General features: G+C 47.9%; 1 protein-coding gene across 2 annotated transcripts in view; it reads left to right on the top strand.

Moving 5' to 3' along the window:
• The first annotated feature begins 62 nt into the window (after window positions 1-62).
• The window catches only part of MYOM3 (myomesin 3), a 60,336-nt gene continuing 42,973 nt past the window's right edge, over window positions 63-17,425 (top strand). Inside the window, exons 1-10 of one of the 2 annotated variants that reach the window (XM_060205543.1) lie at window positions 80-177; window positions 1,935-2,048; window positions 2,188-2,366; window positions 2,630-2,710; window positions 3,446-3,605; window positions 4,470-4,627; window positions 11,032-11,127; window positions 14,312-14,400; window positions 15,944-15,988; window positions 16,213-16,353. In XM_060205543.1, coding sequence (XP_060061526.1) covers window positions 2,206-2,366; window positions 2,630-2,710; window positions 3,446-3,605; window positions 4,470-4,627; window positions 11,032-11,127; window positions 14,312-14,400; window positions 15,944-15,988; window positions 16,213-16,353 — 931 coding nt within the window. In that variant the 5' untranslated portion in view covers window positions 80-177; window positions 1,935-2,048; window positions 2,188-2,205. Of the gene's footprint in view, window positions 178-1,934; window positions 2,049-2,187; window positions 2,367-2,629; window positions 2,711-3,445; window positions 3,606-4,469; window positions 4,628-11,031; window positions 11,128-14,311; window positions 14,401-15,943; window positions 15,989-16,212; window positions 16,354-17,425 lie in introns of both variants that reach the window. The other variant, XM_007522625.2, reaches the window with a different exon arrangement.

Below are 17,425 nucleotides of genomic sequence, written 5' to 3'. Positions count from 1 at the left end.
CTCCATCCATTGTCATCACACAGTTTCAGCTGCTCTATTTAAAGCCTGCACAGGCTCCAGGCCACATTCTTCCTTCAGTACTTGTTGAGCCCAGAGCCAGAGGAGACCATTTCTTTAGGAAACCTCACTCATCCTCTGGACTTCTCTCCAGACTCCTGAGTGGACACGGCTGTTTCTGTGAGTGTCGTCTAGGGCTTGGCAGAAGGAGGGGATCAGCTCCAGAAATGAGACCCTCTGTTTTCACTGGGGAGGAGGGTGAGAGAGAGAGAGAGAGAGTGTGTGAGTGTGTGTGTGTGTGTGTGTGTATGTCTGTGAGTGAGGGTGTGTGTGTGTGTGTGTGTGTGTGTGTGAGTGTGTGTGTGTGTGTGTGTGTGTGTGTGTGTGTGTGTGTGTGTGTGTGTGTGTGTGTAGACAGACAAAGAACCAGAGACACATGGGTGGTTAGAAAAGGAAAGCAGACATTGACTTGGTCAGCATCACAAGTAAAAATGGGAGCGTCTTCAAAACCCCTACCCATCTATCCTACTGTTCTGTTTGACTTGGGGTCTCTGAGCCCTCTGTAATCTGAAAGATACAAGCAGACTTGGAGGGATTTCTTCAATGAAGCAGTAATCCTTGGGGTCTGGAGTAAGCAAGTGAGCCCCGCAAACCTAGAGCTATGAGCAGGGCCTTCCAGTCAAAGGAAGGAACCAATCCTCAGGACCAGGTTGCCCAGCCTGAGTTTGCTGACAGATTTTCCAAGGCCTAGCTGGCAGGGAGTTGCCAAGGGTCCTTGGTAGCAGGGTCAGAACTACAGCCTCTCAGAAGCTGGCACATATTTTAGCCTAGAAAGACCGACGGACAGACAGAGACAGACTATACTGTGCTTTGCTCATACAACTAGCCTTCTGCTCTCAGGCAGAATCACTGGATCACTCAGCCTCCAAGCACTTCCTTCCTGCAGCCCCCTCACTCAGAAAGGGAACAGGAGAAAGCATGTGGGGCTGGAGAGGAAGTGGGACTGACTGAAAAGACCACACAGCAGGACCTCTGGTTCAGGGTGTGGGGGAGCAGTTTTCCATCCTGACCCATACACTGTCAATCTCCCCCCTCCTGTGAACTGCACAAGTACACACACACACACAACAGCAGTACACAGTGTCCAGGGAAGAGGGCAGGGGAGGCTGTGCTCCTTGCTGCTTAATCCCGGGCTCAGTCAGTGCTTTAAAAAGAAAGGATGGCTCATCCTCTCAAACCAGGGGGTCTGGCTACAGGAGGCCAAGGAGATTAGGGGGTGAGTGCCAGGCCTAACCAGCTGTGCTAATCAGAAACAGAGCATCAGGGAAGGGAGCCAGTGGTCAGTGCAGGGAACATTAACCCTCAGCTGTAGGGGCCAAGGTTCCAGAGTCCCAGGAATATTCCCCTGCTCATTTGGTACCCTGCTGCTGGCCTCATGAGCTGTGAGGAGCAAGGAGCAGAACTAGGAGGTGGTCATTCTCTTGCAGCAGGCAGAACCTCATTCTCTGAAAGGTCCCAAGGGTAATTCTTGTTAGACTCAGCTAAGGGATTACCAAGAGGCCTCAGAAGCTTTAGTGGTGGCTCTTGGTGCTGGCTAAGACCTCAGTAATGTGGCCTGCCTTGTGGACATGCAAAAGAAGTAAACTTTTAGGCGCTGGAGGAAGCGGATACCCACTGAGACTGACCCTCAGCAGCTTGAGCCCCCTAATACCTCACAAGAGCCTACCCCCAACCCCAACCCTTTTGCCAAGTATTGCTGGTGAGGCTGCAGGCCCAGCTCCTCTGGATTCAGAAAAATGATTATCCAAGTGCTGCCAGCAGGCCCCTTGGTAGAAGTAGGAACAGACAATACTGAGTTGAGGTGGCAGTCTCCTTGCTCACTCCTGTCTGCCATCTTATGTCACAGAATTGTCATTGATCATCACAGTGTTCACTAGCTCATGAACTGCAAAGTTCAGGCCCTGAGAAAGGAAGACTTGGCCCCAGGTCACAAAAACAGAGCTGCAGATGGAAGCCAGGGCCCATCTCTGGCTGTATGACTCTGTTCCAAGGTGAGACAAAAGTGGGGAGTGGTTGCCTGTGTCTGCAAACTTGGCCAAGTCTACCTCCCTCCCAGTGATGCTGGGAGGCCCTAGCTATGAGTTGCTGGGAAGATACCAAGAAAAGTGACCTCATGCTTTGGTTTGCCAGGTTGTCATTCCTGCAGCCATGACTCTGCCACACAGCCCTGGAAACGTGGGAGAGCCCCGCCCCCCCCAGGCTGTGGAGGTCCACAGACTGGAACACTACCAGGAGGAAGAACAGAAGGAGGAGAGGCAGCACAGCCTACATATGGGCTCCTCCATTCAGAGGAGGACCTACCGCAGCAGGTAAAGATCAGGGCCCCCCCATGACCTGGCCTCTGTCCTACCCTCCAGATCCCCAGTCTGAGGGAAACTTTGCTATCAGAAGACCCCACTCATAATGGGGAGGCATGACCTTACTTTCTGACCCCAGTTGGAGGAGGGAGGTATAACCTTGCCCAAGGCATCCTGAGGCTGAGAGGTGGGTAGCTGTAGTCTTAATTGCAGGGACCCTCCTGCCCACTTTGCAGCCAGCCCCACAGGAGCTATTAACACCCTTTTCTGGACAGTGATGAAGAGTACAGGTTCAGCTCAGCTGACTATGCCCTGGCAGCAGCCCTGGCTCTTACGGCCTCCTCAGAGACATCTCGGTAAGTGAGGTGACCTTCAAAAAAAGAGCTAAACCCTGGGTCAAGTCCAGGGCTCTCTTACTACACCCCCATGACACCACACTCTGGGTGGGTCCACAGGCAGCAGTGAAAGGCAGTCCACCACAGGGAGGGGGATGACAGCCACTTCACCACAGGATTTCACTCAGTGGGAAGATGGGGGCTGGAGGGAAAGGGTCCAGTAAAAAGACCCATATTTCAGATCCAAGACCCAAGATCAGAAGGCCATATCCTGGTCCCTATTTAGCTGGCTGAAACTGGTTCCAGAACCTCAGACCCCTGCCCTGTGAAATGGCACAAATGCTTGTCCACTTGGCTATTGTAAAAACAAGAGCTAGGAGTCATGAATAAACCTTGCAACAATACCCTATCAAAGGTATCTGTTATGGGGACTAGGATAGAGTGCATGCTTTACCATGCTCAAGGACTTGGGTTCTCACCCCTAGCCACCAGATAGGAGCATCATGCAAAGGGGACGCTTCATGGGTGCTTCTCTGTCTCTATATCTATCTCTCTACTCCATCAAAAAGATTATCTGTTTTGCACCTATAGTAACTGAGTTCATTTTGGGCATTTGGCAAGCAAGAGAACATGAAAAAGTCATTTTTGTCTTAAAGAAGTTTAAATCCAACTGGTAATCTTGGGTATGTAGTGAAAGTAGCTGGGATGCCTGCTGCCTAGGCCCAGTCCTCAGCCTGGCTGCCTCTTTCTCTGCAGGGAGGCCAAGCTGAGGCGCCAGACTTCCACCGTGGAGCTGGAGGAGCGAGGGCAGAAACGGGTGGGCTTCGGCAATGACTGGGAGAGAACGGAGGTAGCCTTCCTGAGGACCCGACAGCTACTACGCCAGAGACGTGACAGGAAGATGCTGAGACAGCGGGTGAGGGGGTTGACTGGGGCACTAGGGCTGTGGGAACCGTCACATATTGCCCACCTGACTCCACCTTCTGAAGAAGCAGCTAGACATGGAGGGGAAAGTCTGGGCCATGGACTTCAACCTGGGTTTGAGTCCCATTCCTCCACTGCTGTGTGAGCTTGGGCAAGCATAGTGTTCTTCCTGGGCTTCAGTTTTCTGGTCTGTGAAATTGTCCTTATGTTCGAGGTTGAGGTAAGGGCTAAATGAGATTGGGCTCTCTAACAGTGTCCAAGACACACAAGTTCCTCAGGAATTGCTACTCCTGATGAATGCCAGGAATCCACCCTGTGTCACCCCCTGTGTCAACTCCCCTCCCTGGGGCAGGATACTAATACTAAGCTGGGGGAAAAGGGTGGGGAGAGGTAGCAAAATGGTTCTGCAGAAGACTTCTATGCCGGAGGCTCTGAAGTTCCATGTTCCATCCCTGAAACCACCATAAGCCAGAGAGAAAGCTGAACAGTGCTCCGTTAAAAAATAAAATAAACAAGCAAATAAATAATAAGTACTAAGCTGAACTTTTTCAGTGTCCATAATGTTCACATGTTAACTGCCACTCAACAGGCAGGTGTGGGGGGGGCTCTATATTCCCCATTTACAGATCAGGAAACTGAAGACATGTGTATGTTCTCCCAACTGTGTAAGTGGCAGAGCCTGCCTGGGTGCCATGCTGGTGGCACCACTACTGTGCTAGTGCAGGGACCCTCTAGCCATGTAACTCTGACGTCATGCCCCAGTGTATGTGCTGGAGTGAGAGCAGGGGCAGCAATGTTGGGACAGTGAAGAGTCCTGGCTCACAGGAGTCACAGACACTTCCCCTCCCATCTGCAGACGGAGGAGAAGATCCGGGAGGCCAAAGAGCTGAGGGAGTTGTGCTCTGGCCGGGGTCCTTGGTTCTGGATGCCCCTGCGCTCCCATGCCGTCTGGGAGAACACCACTGTCCTGCTCATCTGCACAGTACGGGCCTCACCTCCACCACAGGTCACATGGTAAGCAAAACCTCAGACCCAGAGCTGCATATGCCAAGCCTCAGGATTCTGTGAGTGTGGCTCCTTACACCCCCATTCCTCCATCCTAGGAGCCCTGTTCCTCCTCCCAGAAGAAAGTCTGGAGGCCTCTGAGCTCTGCCCACTCCTCAAATAGAGCTGCAGCTGCTGGGGAGGCTCTGCTCTGGTTATTCTTAGCCACCTCCCAGCCAGGCTGGGGCAGGAAGATTGGGACCTTCAGGGAGCCAACACTTGTAAAAATATGATTCTGGTGGTGTGAAAGGCAGCTGTTCAGACTTGAGTGCCCCTGGAGTGGGAGGATGATGACAGAAGGCAGGGCTGAGGGAAGGACAGCAAGAAAGGAGGTGGCAAGGGTAGGGACCGACAGTCAGAAGGATCAGGGGTCTGGAGTGGGAGCTCAGTGCTCCAGGCCCATCTGTCTATCTGTCTCCTAACTCAGTCACACCCCTTGACCTCTCTGGCTCAACTTCAGTTGAAGGAGCCAGGTGGTGTTTTACCTGGTAGAGTAGCCACATTACCATATGCAAGGACCTGGGTTCAGCCTCCTTCCCATAACCCCCTATAGAGGAAAAGCTTCACAAGCAGTGGAACAAACAGTGTTGTGAGTAACTCTCTCTCTCTTCTCATCCTTGATAACAAAAAATGGCTGCTGGAAATGGTGGAGCCCAGCAATAACCCTGATAGATTAAGAAAAAAAAAGGGGGGGGGTGGGTACTGAAGACCTCCTCCCGTCTGACTTTCATACAGTGAAGATTAAATACCAGAGCAATCTGAAAATTCTCAGAACCTGGAAGGCACTGGAAAAGCAGGAGGTAATATTCCTGGGAGTCTAACCATAGCAGAACTATAGACTCTAGACTTTGCTGGGAATCAGAGGTCAGGGAAGGAAAGGGAAAGGACTAGGTGAACACGACTATGTCCAGGGACTCAAATCTTACCACAAAGGGAAGCATGCCATTCACACAGTTGAGCCCACTGATTACTGAGTTCCCTGGGTTCCCATTATGAGGCATTTTGGGGAACAAGGGAGAAATTTAAACAAGTATTTACCAGGAACATAATTTGTCCCAGACCCTGCAAGTGTATCTGAGGCATAGGAATGAATTGCACACAATGTCTACTCAAGGAGCACTCATCCCAGGAGAGAAATGTCAACACCCAGAGAAGTGCATTCATGAGTGACATCTACGATAAAAGAGTAAAGATGATGGGGAAAGAAGTGACTGCCTCTGCCTGGAGATCTGGGAAGGCTTCTCAGAGAAGATGGCCTATAATCCAGATCTTCAGGGTGAATAGACCATAATCTATCTAGTAGGAGAGGGAAAAGAAGTACAAGAATAAATAAAGAAAAACAGAAAGAAAGAAATATAATAGAAATAACAGAGAGGAAGAAAAATATATATGTGCTTAAATGCTTTTAACACTGATCCAGCACTACCCTCTCTTTTAAGCCTCAGGTCATCCATGAGATAGAGAGAATTCTCTCTCTCTCTCTCTCCCTTTTTTAAAAAAAATAGTGGGGAATTTTTTAAAGGTCTTTTTACTCTTTTTATCTTTATCTTATTTATTGTTGAATAGAGACAAATAGCAATTAATAGGAGAGGGGAAGATAGAAAGGGAAAGAGATATCTGCAGACCTGTTTCACCACTCATGAAGCTTTTCCCCTACAGGTGGGGACCAGGGACTTGAACCTGGGTCCTTGTGTATTGTAATGTGTGCACTTAACCAGGTGCACGATTGCCTGGCCCCCAAAATATTATCTCCATCTCAGATAGCAAGACTTGGGGATGTAATGTGATTGTCAGGGAGTCAAATCTGGTCTTCTTGCCTCCTAGACCATAACTCTTTCAACTGGCCAAGCAAGTAAGAAAGTGATCAAGACAGTTGCCCCCCCTCAAAAAACAAAAAAAGCACATATGATGTGCTTCAGAAGTCAGCAAGTGGGGGCTAGGAGATGATGCACCCAGTTGAGCACACACATTAACATATACAAAGACCTGGGTTTGAGCCCCCACTCCCTACCTGCAGAAGGGATGCTTTATAAGTGGTGAAGCATGTCTCATGTCTGCAGGTGCCTATTTATCTCCCTCCCATCTCAATTTCTTTCTGACTTATCAAATAAAATAAAGAGAAATGGAAAAAGAAAGAAGGAGAGAGGGGGAGAGGAGAAAGGAAGGAAGGAGGGAAGGAAGGAAGGAAAGAAAGAAAGAAGGAAGGAAGGAAAAAAAGAGAAAATGGCCATCGGGAACAATAACCCTGGTTAAAAAAAAAAAAAAAAAGAGGAGAGTAGACCAGAGAAACTATCTAAAAAGGTGTTGTGGGAAGACTTGGCATTGGAAAAATTGCCATTTGGCATTCATTCCAAAAAGTATACCAGACACTGTACTTGGCACAGGAATTTTGGGGAGACTGAGTCAGATCCTGCCTGCAACATGCTGGTCCAGAAGATCTGCTTCTGACAAACAACCTGAACTAAGTGGAGGTCAGCATCTCAGCTGGCTTGGTCTGACAGTCCTGCCCTCCCCTGCCCTGGCATGGAGACTAAATCTGAGGCATTCCAAGGGAGGCTCTTATGAAGGGGATTTGTTTCCTTCCCGGCTTCTAAGTTTGCCACAACAGGGAGCTGGGCATTCCTTGCAAGGGGTAGAACAAAGGTCCTGCCCATCCCACTCCAGTAGGTCCATAATCCACCACCCTGCATAGGGCCAGTGTCATCTTTGAACTGGCTTCTGACCTCTGCCTGGGCCAGGCCCTGGTGAAGACCTCAGCCCCAGGACTGAAGAAGGGGGTTTGTCAGAATCATTCCTGTTTTTATTTTTTAAAGTGACTTAATAATGACCAACAAGACTATGAGATAAAGGAGTACAATCCCCACCACCAAAATTTCATATCCCATTCCCTCCACTGGAAGCTTCCTTATTCTTTATCCCCGTAGAAGGTGGAAGTTCTGGCTTCTATAATTGCTTCTCAAGTGGACATGGGCATTGACAGCCCGTTTCTATCTTTCCCTAGTGGGATAGGGCTCTGGGGAGGTGGGGTTCCAGGACACATTGGTGAGGACATGTGCCCAGGGAAGTCAGGTGGTGTCACGATAGCATCAGCAACTTGGTGGCTGAAAAGCATTAAGAACAAATTATTTAATAATCATGAACCTAAAGGTAATAATATATCAGTTGAGGTTGGGGTCTTCATGTTGGAAGAAGCTAGTAAGTCTATTTTAGGTATATTTCAAGGGGCCCGTGACTTTATTAAATTTTGCCTGAGCCTGACAGCTAACATGCAGGTGGGTTGCAAGTATTGTCTAGGAAAATAGTGTAAGAGTTGGGAATATGACTAGAAATCTTGATCAGGGAAGATGTCAGGAGCATTCTGTCATTTAGCAATTACTGAGCATTTCCTGAATGCAAAGACAACAGCTGGGCAACTGAAGCAAGGCCTAGTCCACCATAGTTATGCTGCAGAGGCAGGTGCTGGCTGTAACTCCACCTGACATCAGATCAATCTCCCAGGCCATGCAGGCTTTGTAAAAAAGTATATATATGTATATATGTACATATATATATATTATATATGAGAGGAGAAAGAGAGAGAGAGAGAGAGAAAGAGAACCAGAGCACTACTCAGGTATGTGTGATATCAGGGATTAAACCACAGACCTCAGACATGCAAGTCCAGTGCTCTACCATCTAAGTTATTTCCCCAGCCATCAAGAAGCCTCTAAAATGTTATTGTATAGAAACAGAGAGTTGTCGAGAGCCAAGGAGGAGATAGAAAGGGAAAGAGAGAAAGAGAAACACCTGCAGTCCTGCTTCGCTATTCGTGAAATTTTCTTTCACAAGTGGGGACCTGGGGTTTGAACCTGGATCCCTAAGCATTGTAATATGTGCACTCAATTTGGTGTGCCACCACCAAACTCCTAAAAAGTAAAATCTATGGTTTAGTGAAATATTTCATTTGGATAGTGCACTGCTTTGCCATATGTGCAACCCAGATTTGAGCCTGCCCCCCCCCCGCACACACACACTACACTGCAAGAAGCTCTGGTACCATGGTCTTTCTCACTGTCTTTCTCACCCTCTGCCTCTGCCTCTATCTCTATCTTAAAAGGATAAATAAATAAATAAATAAATAAATAAATAGTTTAATATAGCATCAAAATATGTAGGGGTAAATTTAAGTAACTAAAATCTCACTGTTCAATGAGAGGCCTAAGCCAGGCAGAATTTAAACAAATAATAAATCTTTTTTTTGATGAGATCCTCTCTGACCCAGGTGCCCAGCTGGGCACCTCACTTCTGTGGCCTCTTTTAATGTTGTTCTAGTGCTGATGCCCACTTGGAATCTTCTGTACAGCCATGTTCTGTATATGGGCTAGGGATAGAAGCCCAGAGAAGGCAAGATGAGAGCTGAGGGATCCTCTGGCCAGACAGTGCTCAGAGCTGCAGCTGCTGCTTTTTACCAGGAAAGGCAAAGGGTGCCCTGGCTATGACTTCTGGAATGTTCTTGATAGGTGTGAGGACCTGACTTTGGCCCCCTTGGGGGGCAGTGGGGAGAGAAAGATTGGGTGACCAGATTAAACACTGCTCTTCCCTGACAAGTGTCAGTGGGGCCTCTTTCAGAAGAGGGCACAGTCCAGGGTCTGTATGGTCAGGTTTCGCCTTGTTTGGTTGTCATGGGGACAAACAGGGCATGGGAGGAACAGGTCAAAAGAAGGCCAGGGGGCCTTCCTTTGGCTGAGGACACTTCTACCTCAGCCATCCCCACTGGGATACTGTTTACTCAACAACCTCAAAAACACAGAAGTCCCGATAGGGAGAGAGGTTTGCCCAATGTCACACAGCAAGTTGTATCAAGAACTCAGCCCTCTAAAATTTCATTCCCTAGTCTTATTAGGCCTACTAATAGCCCCCCTATATACACTATGAATAGAGGCAAGGTCACCTTACTGTCTAGTGTCTATAGAAAGGAGAAGAAGACCCCAGAGTTTACAGAAGATGCATGATGGTGTCCAAGGTACAGAGGTACAGATGCATGATGATCCACTAAGCCAACCTTGGAAATCACAAGGAGAACTTAAGGTCACTGATGCCAGGGTCTCACTCCCTGAAATTCTGGTATCATTGATCTAGAATGGAGACTGGACACTGATTATTTTATTATGACTTAGGTGAGATAGAAGTTTGTTTTTCTTTCGTCAGAGTCTGGATATAGATGGGTATAGCTGCTATGAGCACCTCGCCCACAGATGACTGTCTTCCTGATGCAGGACAACTACCTCATAGCCATGCCTTAGCAATAGGATAGAGGAAAATAAGGCATAAGGGGGCAAAACAGGTCATCAGAAACAGTCAAGTGACATTTGTACTTACTTTCTTTGACAAGGCTTAGTCATAGGGCCACACCTATCAGAAAAAACCTGGAAAATAAGCTCTATATGGACTGGCTCAGTGAGAAAGACTGTTTTAATAATAATGTTTTTAGTCTTTTTGCTATCCTAAAAATATTTACTTTTTATGAGAAACAGAGAGTGGGAGAAAGAGGAAAAGAAAGAGAACACAGAGCACTGTTGAGTTCTGGTGTAATTGACCCTGGAACACTGGGGTCTCAAGCATTTAAGTTAGTGCTCTAAAGCTCAGTTATCATTCTAGACTTAAATTTTCATTCCTTTAAAATAAGAGGGGAAGGGTGGGGTAGGTAGCATAATGGTTATGCAAAAGACTTTCATACCTGAGGTTCTGAAGGTCCCAGTTTAATCCCCCACACCACCATCTAATAAACCAGAGCTGAGAAGTGCTTTGGTAAAATAATAATAATAATAATAATGAATTATTAGAGAACAACTAATAATTTTGATGCAAATTCCTAGTGGCTTATGTTCATATCTGAATATGGAGATTCTCTAGGTTTTTTCAGGTGATTCTACCAAGAACCAAGAAAATGAACTGTTATCCTGAAGAAGCAGTGGGGAGGTAGATGTGAGGGTTCCTTCCTTGGCAAACCTCCTCCTCAGACAGGAAGGAAAGACGGGGCTTGTCCTCTGGGGTTATCTGGAGAAGGCACTACCACACCTGATTGTGTGCTCCCTCTCTCCTACCTCCCAGAAAGGGAATAAGCCTTGAGCAAATGATCCAATGTTCGGTATCAGAAAGAAAAGCTTACTATATTTTGTCCCATTTAATCATTTCAGCAGCCCTAAAAGGTTGATGCTGCTATTATTCCCCGTTTCATAGCTGAGGACTTCAGGATTTCAAAGCTGCAAGAGTGCTGCCCTGGGTCTCATAAGCAAGGAAGCAGCGCATTACTGAGGTTGAAGTCCAAGTCTAAGGCTGTCTGAATCCTTCCTGCTCAGAACTACTGTCTGTCACAGACCACTGTGTCTCCACAGGTACAAAAACAATGTGCGGATTGATCCTCGCCTCTTTCCTGCTGGAAAGTATCGCATCACCAACAACTATGGGCTGTTGACCCTGGAAATTAGGAGGTAAGCAGGAATCTTGTTTTTATATGAAAGGGAAGCAAATCTGGAAAATGCCAGATGAAGCCAGGCACAGTTTCTTATATGAGAGAAGAGAAAAAAAGGAAGGACACCCAGAAATAGTAATAGGTGTGGGGGTGACTTAGAAAGGAAGCGGGAAGTCGAGCGGTAGCACAGTGGGTTAAGTGCAGGTGGCACAAAGCACAAGGACTGGCTGAAGGATCCCTATTTGAGCCCCTGACTCCCCACCTGCAGAAGAATCACTTCATAAGTGGTGAAGCAGGTCTGCAGGTGTCTATCTTTCTCTCCCCCTCTGTCTTCCCCTCCTCTCTCTATTTCTCTCTGTCCTATCCAACAACAACAGCAATGGCAACAACAATAATAACTACAGCAATAAAAAACAAGAACAACAAAAGGGAATGAGTAAACAAATATTTTTTTAAAAGAAAGGAAGTGAAGGCGGGGGGCTTAGATAGCATAATGTTTATACAAACACTCTCATGCCTGAAGCTCCAAAGTCCCAGGTTCAATCCCCCACCACCACCACCATTATAAGCCAGAGCTGAGCAGTGCTCTGGTAAATAAATAAAAACAAACAAACAAAAAAAGGAACTGAAGGCAGGACCATTGAAAAAACATACATAGATATAGATAATTATAGAATTAGCCCATATAGGTGATCTTGGGAGAACTACAGCAGTTTCCAGTGGAGGGACTGGGGACACAGAACTTTGGTGAAGGGAATCATATGGAATTATACCACTATTACCTTAAAATTTTGTGAATCAGTATTAAATCACTAATAAACAAAAAAGAAATTAGGAAGTGAGACTGTAGCCCCAGAGGCCCCCATGACCCATAGGCCCTAAGAACACTGAGGCTAGGCCTGATTTCCAGTCCTTTCCTCAAAGCTGTTCTTGAGTCACCTTCATCTTTAGAAGTGTCAGGGTTTTTTCTTAAAGCACCAGCTGACAGGATAGATCCTCCTCTGGTACCCTAAGAGTCTGATTAAATAAGTCTGGAATGAGACCCAGGGAACAGTATTAAAATACAGTTGAGGTGATTCTAATGCCTTGGAATGCACAATGACAAGTTGAGACTCAAACAGACTGGGATGTGGTACAGTGGGCAAAGGATGGACTTTCAAGCATGAAATCTCAAGTTTGATCCCCAGCATTTCATATACCATTAAAGCTCTGATTCTCTCTCTCCCTCTTCTCATTTGTAAATAAATAAATATTAAAAGAGAGAGAAAGAAAGAAATGAAGAAAGAAAGAAAGAAAAAGAGAGAGAGAGAAAGAAAGTTGGGACTAAGAAGCCAGCAGTGAGGGCTTAAATGTTAAGTTAGACATACTGAGATATCACCTTGCTGGGAGAGAGGAAACACACACATCTACATGTACATGAGCACGCATGTGTACATGTGTATACACAAGGCAAACGCTGAAGGGGAGATAATTAGACAGGTGTCCCAGAGGATGGTGACTTTTTAAAATATTGTATGTGTGTGTGTATCTCGGATAGAGACAGAAAAATTAAGAGGAAAGGGGGAGGTAGAAAAGGCAAGAGAGAAAGAGAGAGAGGATGGACCTGCAGCACTGTCTCACCATTCATGAAGTTTCCCCACTGCAGATGGGGGCCAGAGACTTGAACCCCAGTCCTTGAACACACTAATGTGTGTGCTTTACCAGGTCGTTTTTGTTTTGTTTGTTTGTTTGTTTGTTTGTTTGTTTTTTTGGTGAGAGGGGTTGTGGCCCGGATGTCACCATGCCAGATCAACTTTTATAGATAGAAAGAGAGAAACAGAGACACACACAGAGAGAAGGAAAGACACTACAGTGCCAAAACTTCCCCCTGTGCTCTGGAAGCTGGACTCATACCTGGGTCGTGTGCGTGGCAAAGCAAATGCACTATCCAAATGAGCTATTTCTCCAGCCCAAGATGGTGACTCTCAAGCATGGTTTTGAAGGCAAAGGCAGTTTGCCCCAAGGGATTATTAAATGTAATAGAGGGATAATTATCTCTAAAGGAGCACAGTCTCCTTCTGTATTACTCATAGAAGCTGCCAGTGTTGCATTCCTCCCTGTGCAGGACCCTAGGCTCAGTGTTCCCTGCAGATGGCTGACAATATCTGTCAGCACTCTATAGGGAGGTATCATGGTGTCTAGGTTGCAAATAGGAAAACCTAAGCTTCCCAAAGACTGGGGGTTTTACAGACCTAGTGCACAGCAAGTCTTGGGTTTGAATTCTGGATTGACCACTTTCCCTTTCCATATCTCAGTGTCCTTCTCTGGAAAATTGGGGACATAATACCAACTTAACCCTCCATCTAGGTTCTTCCCAATATACCAAACCCTCAACCACCTGGGACTCCAGGGATACAAGAATGAATGGGACATCATTCTGCCCTCCAGAGTGCAGCAAATTGTGCCCACATGAGCCATAGCCACCTGGCCATACATTGCTACAAAGGGAGGAACCCCACAGGCTACACAGTTGGGGAAAGGTATGTGGGGCCAGGAAAGGCCCTTGGAACAAGAAAGGCATCTGTTCTGGTCAGCTGAGGAGAGAGGAAGCACCAATGAGCCAGCTCTACCCCTTCTACCAACTACCCTCTTGGTCACCGAGGCAATCTTGGAATAGAGCTGGGCCAGTCCTCTTCAGCAACATGACAGGGTTGCTCTCCTTGTGGTGGAACCCAGGCCTGAAATCAAGAGCACCTGGGCACTTGGCCCATCCCTGGCAGACTGGTACTGTGCACAAGCAAGTCAGTGCTCTGTCCCTGTTCGTTGGTTCTGATCTGGAGGTGTTAATAGAGCAGGCAGCAGCCTGGGAGAGGGCTCGTCACCTTGGAACTGGGTTAAATTCCAGTTGCTCTATGACTCTGGGAGTCTTATTCTGGTCCTATAACAATGATTGTTTTTCAAAGCACTTTAACCTGAGGTAGGTTAGGTTGGTATTATGTTCCCAATTTTCCAGAGGAGGACACTGAGATATGGAAAGGGGGTGTGGCCAATCCAGAAGCACACTGCTTTTCAGAGATAGAGACTGAACCAGAGCTGAGAGCCTCCCCCTCCCCCTCTCCCAGGGCCTTCTATTAACCCTCATCTTTTCCACCCCTAGGTAGGGACCTGAGTTTTGCATGGGTCCCAGAGATCTCTGGGCAGACTTCTCCCTCTCTCTTTTTCAGATGCACCACCGAGGATGCAGGCACATACACCGTGATGGTGAAGAACATCTATGGCCAAGCCTCCTCCTTTGCTAAAGTCCTGGTCCAAAGTAAGCCCTCCCAACTCCAAGAGGCTGGGCCCGAAAGAGCAGAGGAGGATGTGGGTCTGTGGCAGACTCGGTGGAAGAAACAGACACAGGAGTGGCTTGGGATCGGGTGACCAGGGCAGTCAACAGAGCCTGGAGGATTCAGAGCAAGCTCCACTGCCAAGCAAGGGGTCCCCACTGCCTAGCTATTGACCCCATTGAGTTGGTCCAAGCCCCTAAGAGGGTGGCCTGGTCCTGCCAGGCATATTATGGAGAACTCAGACACAAACTCCCTATCTGACCACCTCTGCCACACCTGTCTTCTGGTAGTTTCCAGGTGGGCTCAGATACCTCCTGAAGGGTCTCCTGGAGGCATCTAGAGTCACAGCATAAAGCAGGGGAGACACTCAAGGCTGAGCTAGCTCATGGCTCTACAGCTGACAGGCTGTGTAAGTCTAGGCATGTGACTACACTTCTCTGAGCCTCCAGTCTATAGCTTCCCTTGTAGATCATAGTAGCTTCTTGGGAATTTATAATTCTCCCTCTCCCTACTTGAGCAGAGCACAGCCCAGGGGACCACACCTCTGGGCCCCCAGAATACTGCACCTTGCCCTCAGGGCCCCTGAGGCACAGGCACACACACAGACACTCCCTGGGCACCAGATGGGCAGAAGTCCAGCTCCCCTCCCTGCCTCTCATTAAACCTTGTTAAACTGCCCTTCACGGTTCTCACCACCCTGAGCCCTGTTCCCCAAATAGCTCTTGGGCAGCAGCTATCCCCACCTGCCAGGCAAGGCTCTCCTCAGAATCTGAGCTATCCTGACAGGCTGAGCACAGAGTCAAGTTTAAGGTCAGGCACCAGGGCCCTACCTCCTTTAGTCCACCCCTAAATTCCTCCAGATTCCTCTATCAAGGCCAGTAACATCAGGATCCACCAATCTCCTTCCTGCCCACCACCTCCCAGGCTCTAGCATCTACTGACCACCCCTCTCTTGCTCTCATTTCCATAGCAAAATGGTGGTGGTCCTAGTGGGAAGCCCTGGGTTATAGTTCTGGATCCCCTCGAACCGACCCTCTGTGTAGCATTGCACATCCTCCTGTACCTTCTGGTCTTGCTCAGGAAAGGCTGTGCTAAGGACCTGTGTCAAGTCATGGCTCTAGGCTGCTGGGATACTAGCTGGGCAATTGCATCTCAGTTTCTTGCTTTGTGTGAGAAGATTATAATGGCACCACACAGCATAGCTGTTGTGAGAATTAGATGGGTTGATAAGTGACCCAGGATACACAGCTGTGAATGGAAGCAGCTTTTATTATGGTTTGTCAGTGTGACCCTGAGGGTATTAGCAGAGGAGGGAAATGGCCACTTTCAAACATGTCGCAGCAAGCTTGTTTATTCAGAGCCCACCACCAACTGAGTAGGAATTGCTGTCCCCATTTTACCAGTGAAGAGACTGAGGCACAAAAGATGAAAAAAGCCCTTTCAAAGCTGCCTCAAACTACAGACCTCCAAGATCTATCAGCAAAGTGAAGTCTTATCACCTAAACTGCATTTGTTTTGGGTTTTCAGCTTACATGGGGAAGGATGCTGGCTTCGATTCGGAGATATTTAAAAGTAAGGAGGCCGGGCAACCAAGGGACCCTGGAGGTGGAGGGTTTCTGGGACTCATTATCAGCCCCCTTTCAAAATACAAATATTCTGCTTCCAAAAGTGTGGTGTTCATATGAGATTTACCTGAGAGCTGTTAACACTTGCAGACTGACTTTGATGGGGACCCCAGAAATGTTCTTGCTCCCATCTAAAAAGGCTCCTGCCCTAAATTCCTGTTTCCATCCCAGGACTTATGTTTGGCCCCAATGTGGAGTTTGCATCTGTACTGAAGCCAGTTTTTGCCCGAGAGAAGGAGCCCTTTTCCCTGTCCTGCCTATTTTCTGAAGATGTTTTAGATGCTGAGAAGAACATCCAGTGGTTCCAAGATGGTGAGGACCCCTAATCTGGACAACTCCTTCCCAAGTCTTCAGAAGCAGAGGCGAGAGAGTCAATGAGTATCTAGAACTTTGGCTCCATCCCAACCCTGAGACAACCTCCCCACCCACCCCCCCCACACACACACAGTGGAAAAAAGAACTCAGAAATGTCACTCTCCCTGTCCCTCCACATGCCCTAAACTGTGCTGAAGAGGTAACAAGAAACTGGAATGTCAGCAAAGTCAGCTCAGCTCAGCCTACAAAAATTCACCAAATACCTAGGGTGCTGGGGCATGCTATGTGACAGGTCAGGGGCAGGGTCGGGCTCAGATGTTCATGAACTTCAGGGGGGGGGGTCCTTCCTCAAGGAGGAAGAAGGAATCAAAAACACAGTTGTGATTGTTGCCCCTTGGGACCCTACAGTGGTCAGGCACAGGCAAGGTCCCTTATACCTGAGGGCCCTCACCACCACTGGGGTGGGGAGGGATGGCATTAAGAGCAAGAGTAACAGAGGCCAACGCCAGAAAGCAGGATAGCACACAGGACCAGGCTGGTGGCTACATAGGATTTTCCAGAGTCAGGGTGTAAGTCCAGATGAAGAACTGTTCCCACTGAGCTGCAAGACTCTGAGCATGTCCGAGACAAAGGCTGAAGATAGATGATCAGCTAAGGCAGGAAGACAGAGTGTAGCCAAGGAGGAGAAGGGACACCTCCTGCCTCATCAATGATCAGGTCTGCAGCCAAAGGACAAGGAGTACTGCATGCCTTCCCCATGACCCCCCTAGATTGGAGTCTGGGAGGCTGCACCTGCTGGAGCCATGGGCCAGAGAAGCCCTATTAGACAGCTGCACTAACAAGGCTGAGATGTTTTCCCAAACCTATAAATCTTCCAGAATAGAGTTGCTGACAGGAGGGAGGGACTGTTGAGTGGGACAAAGGGCATGAAAAGCCCAATAGCAAGGCCTCATAGCAGCACCTACTCCCTGAGCCCCAGAATGCTTTACCCAGACCCCACGCCCCTAAGGCCTTGTCTACTGGAGCCTCATTTTGCTCACTGATCTCCAGCCCCCCAAGCAACTAGGTC

The sequence above is a fragment of the Erinaceus europaeus genome, chromosome 13, assembly GCF_950295315.1.
Source record: "Erinaceus europaeus chromosome 13, mEriEur2.1, whole genome shotgun sequence".
Taxonomy (NCBI): Eukaryota; Metazoa; Chordata; class Mammalia; order Eulipotyphla; family Erinaceidae; genus Erinaceus; species Erinaceus europaeus.
Note: the sequence above shows the minus strand (reverse complement) of the source record. Positions and strands in the feature narration are given on the sequence as shown.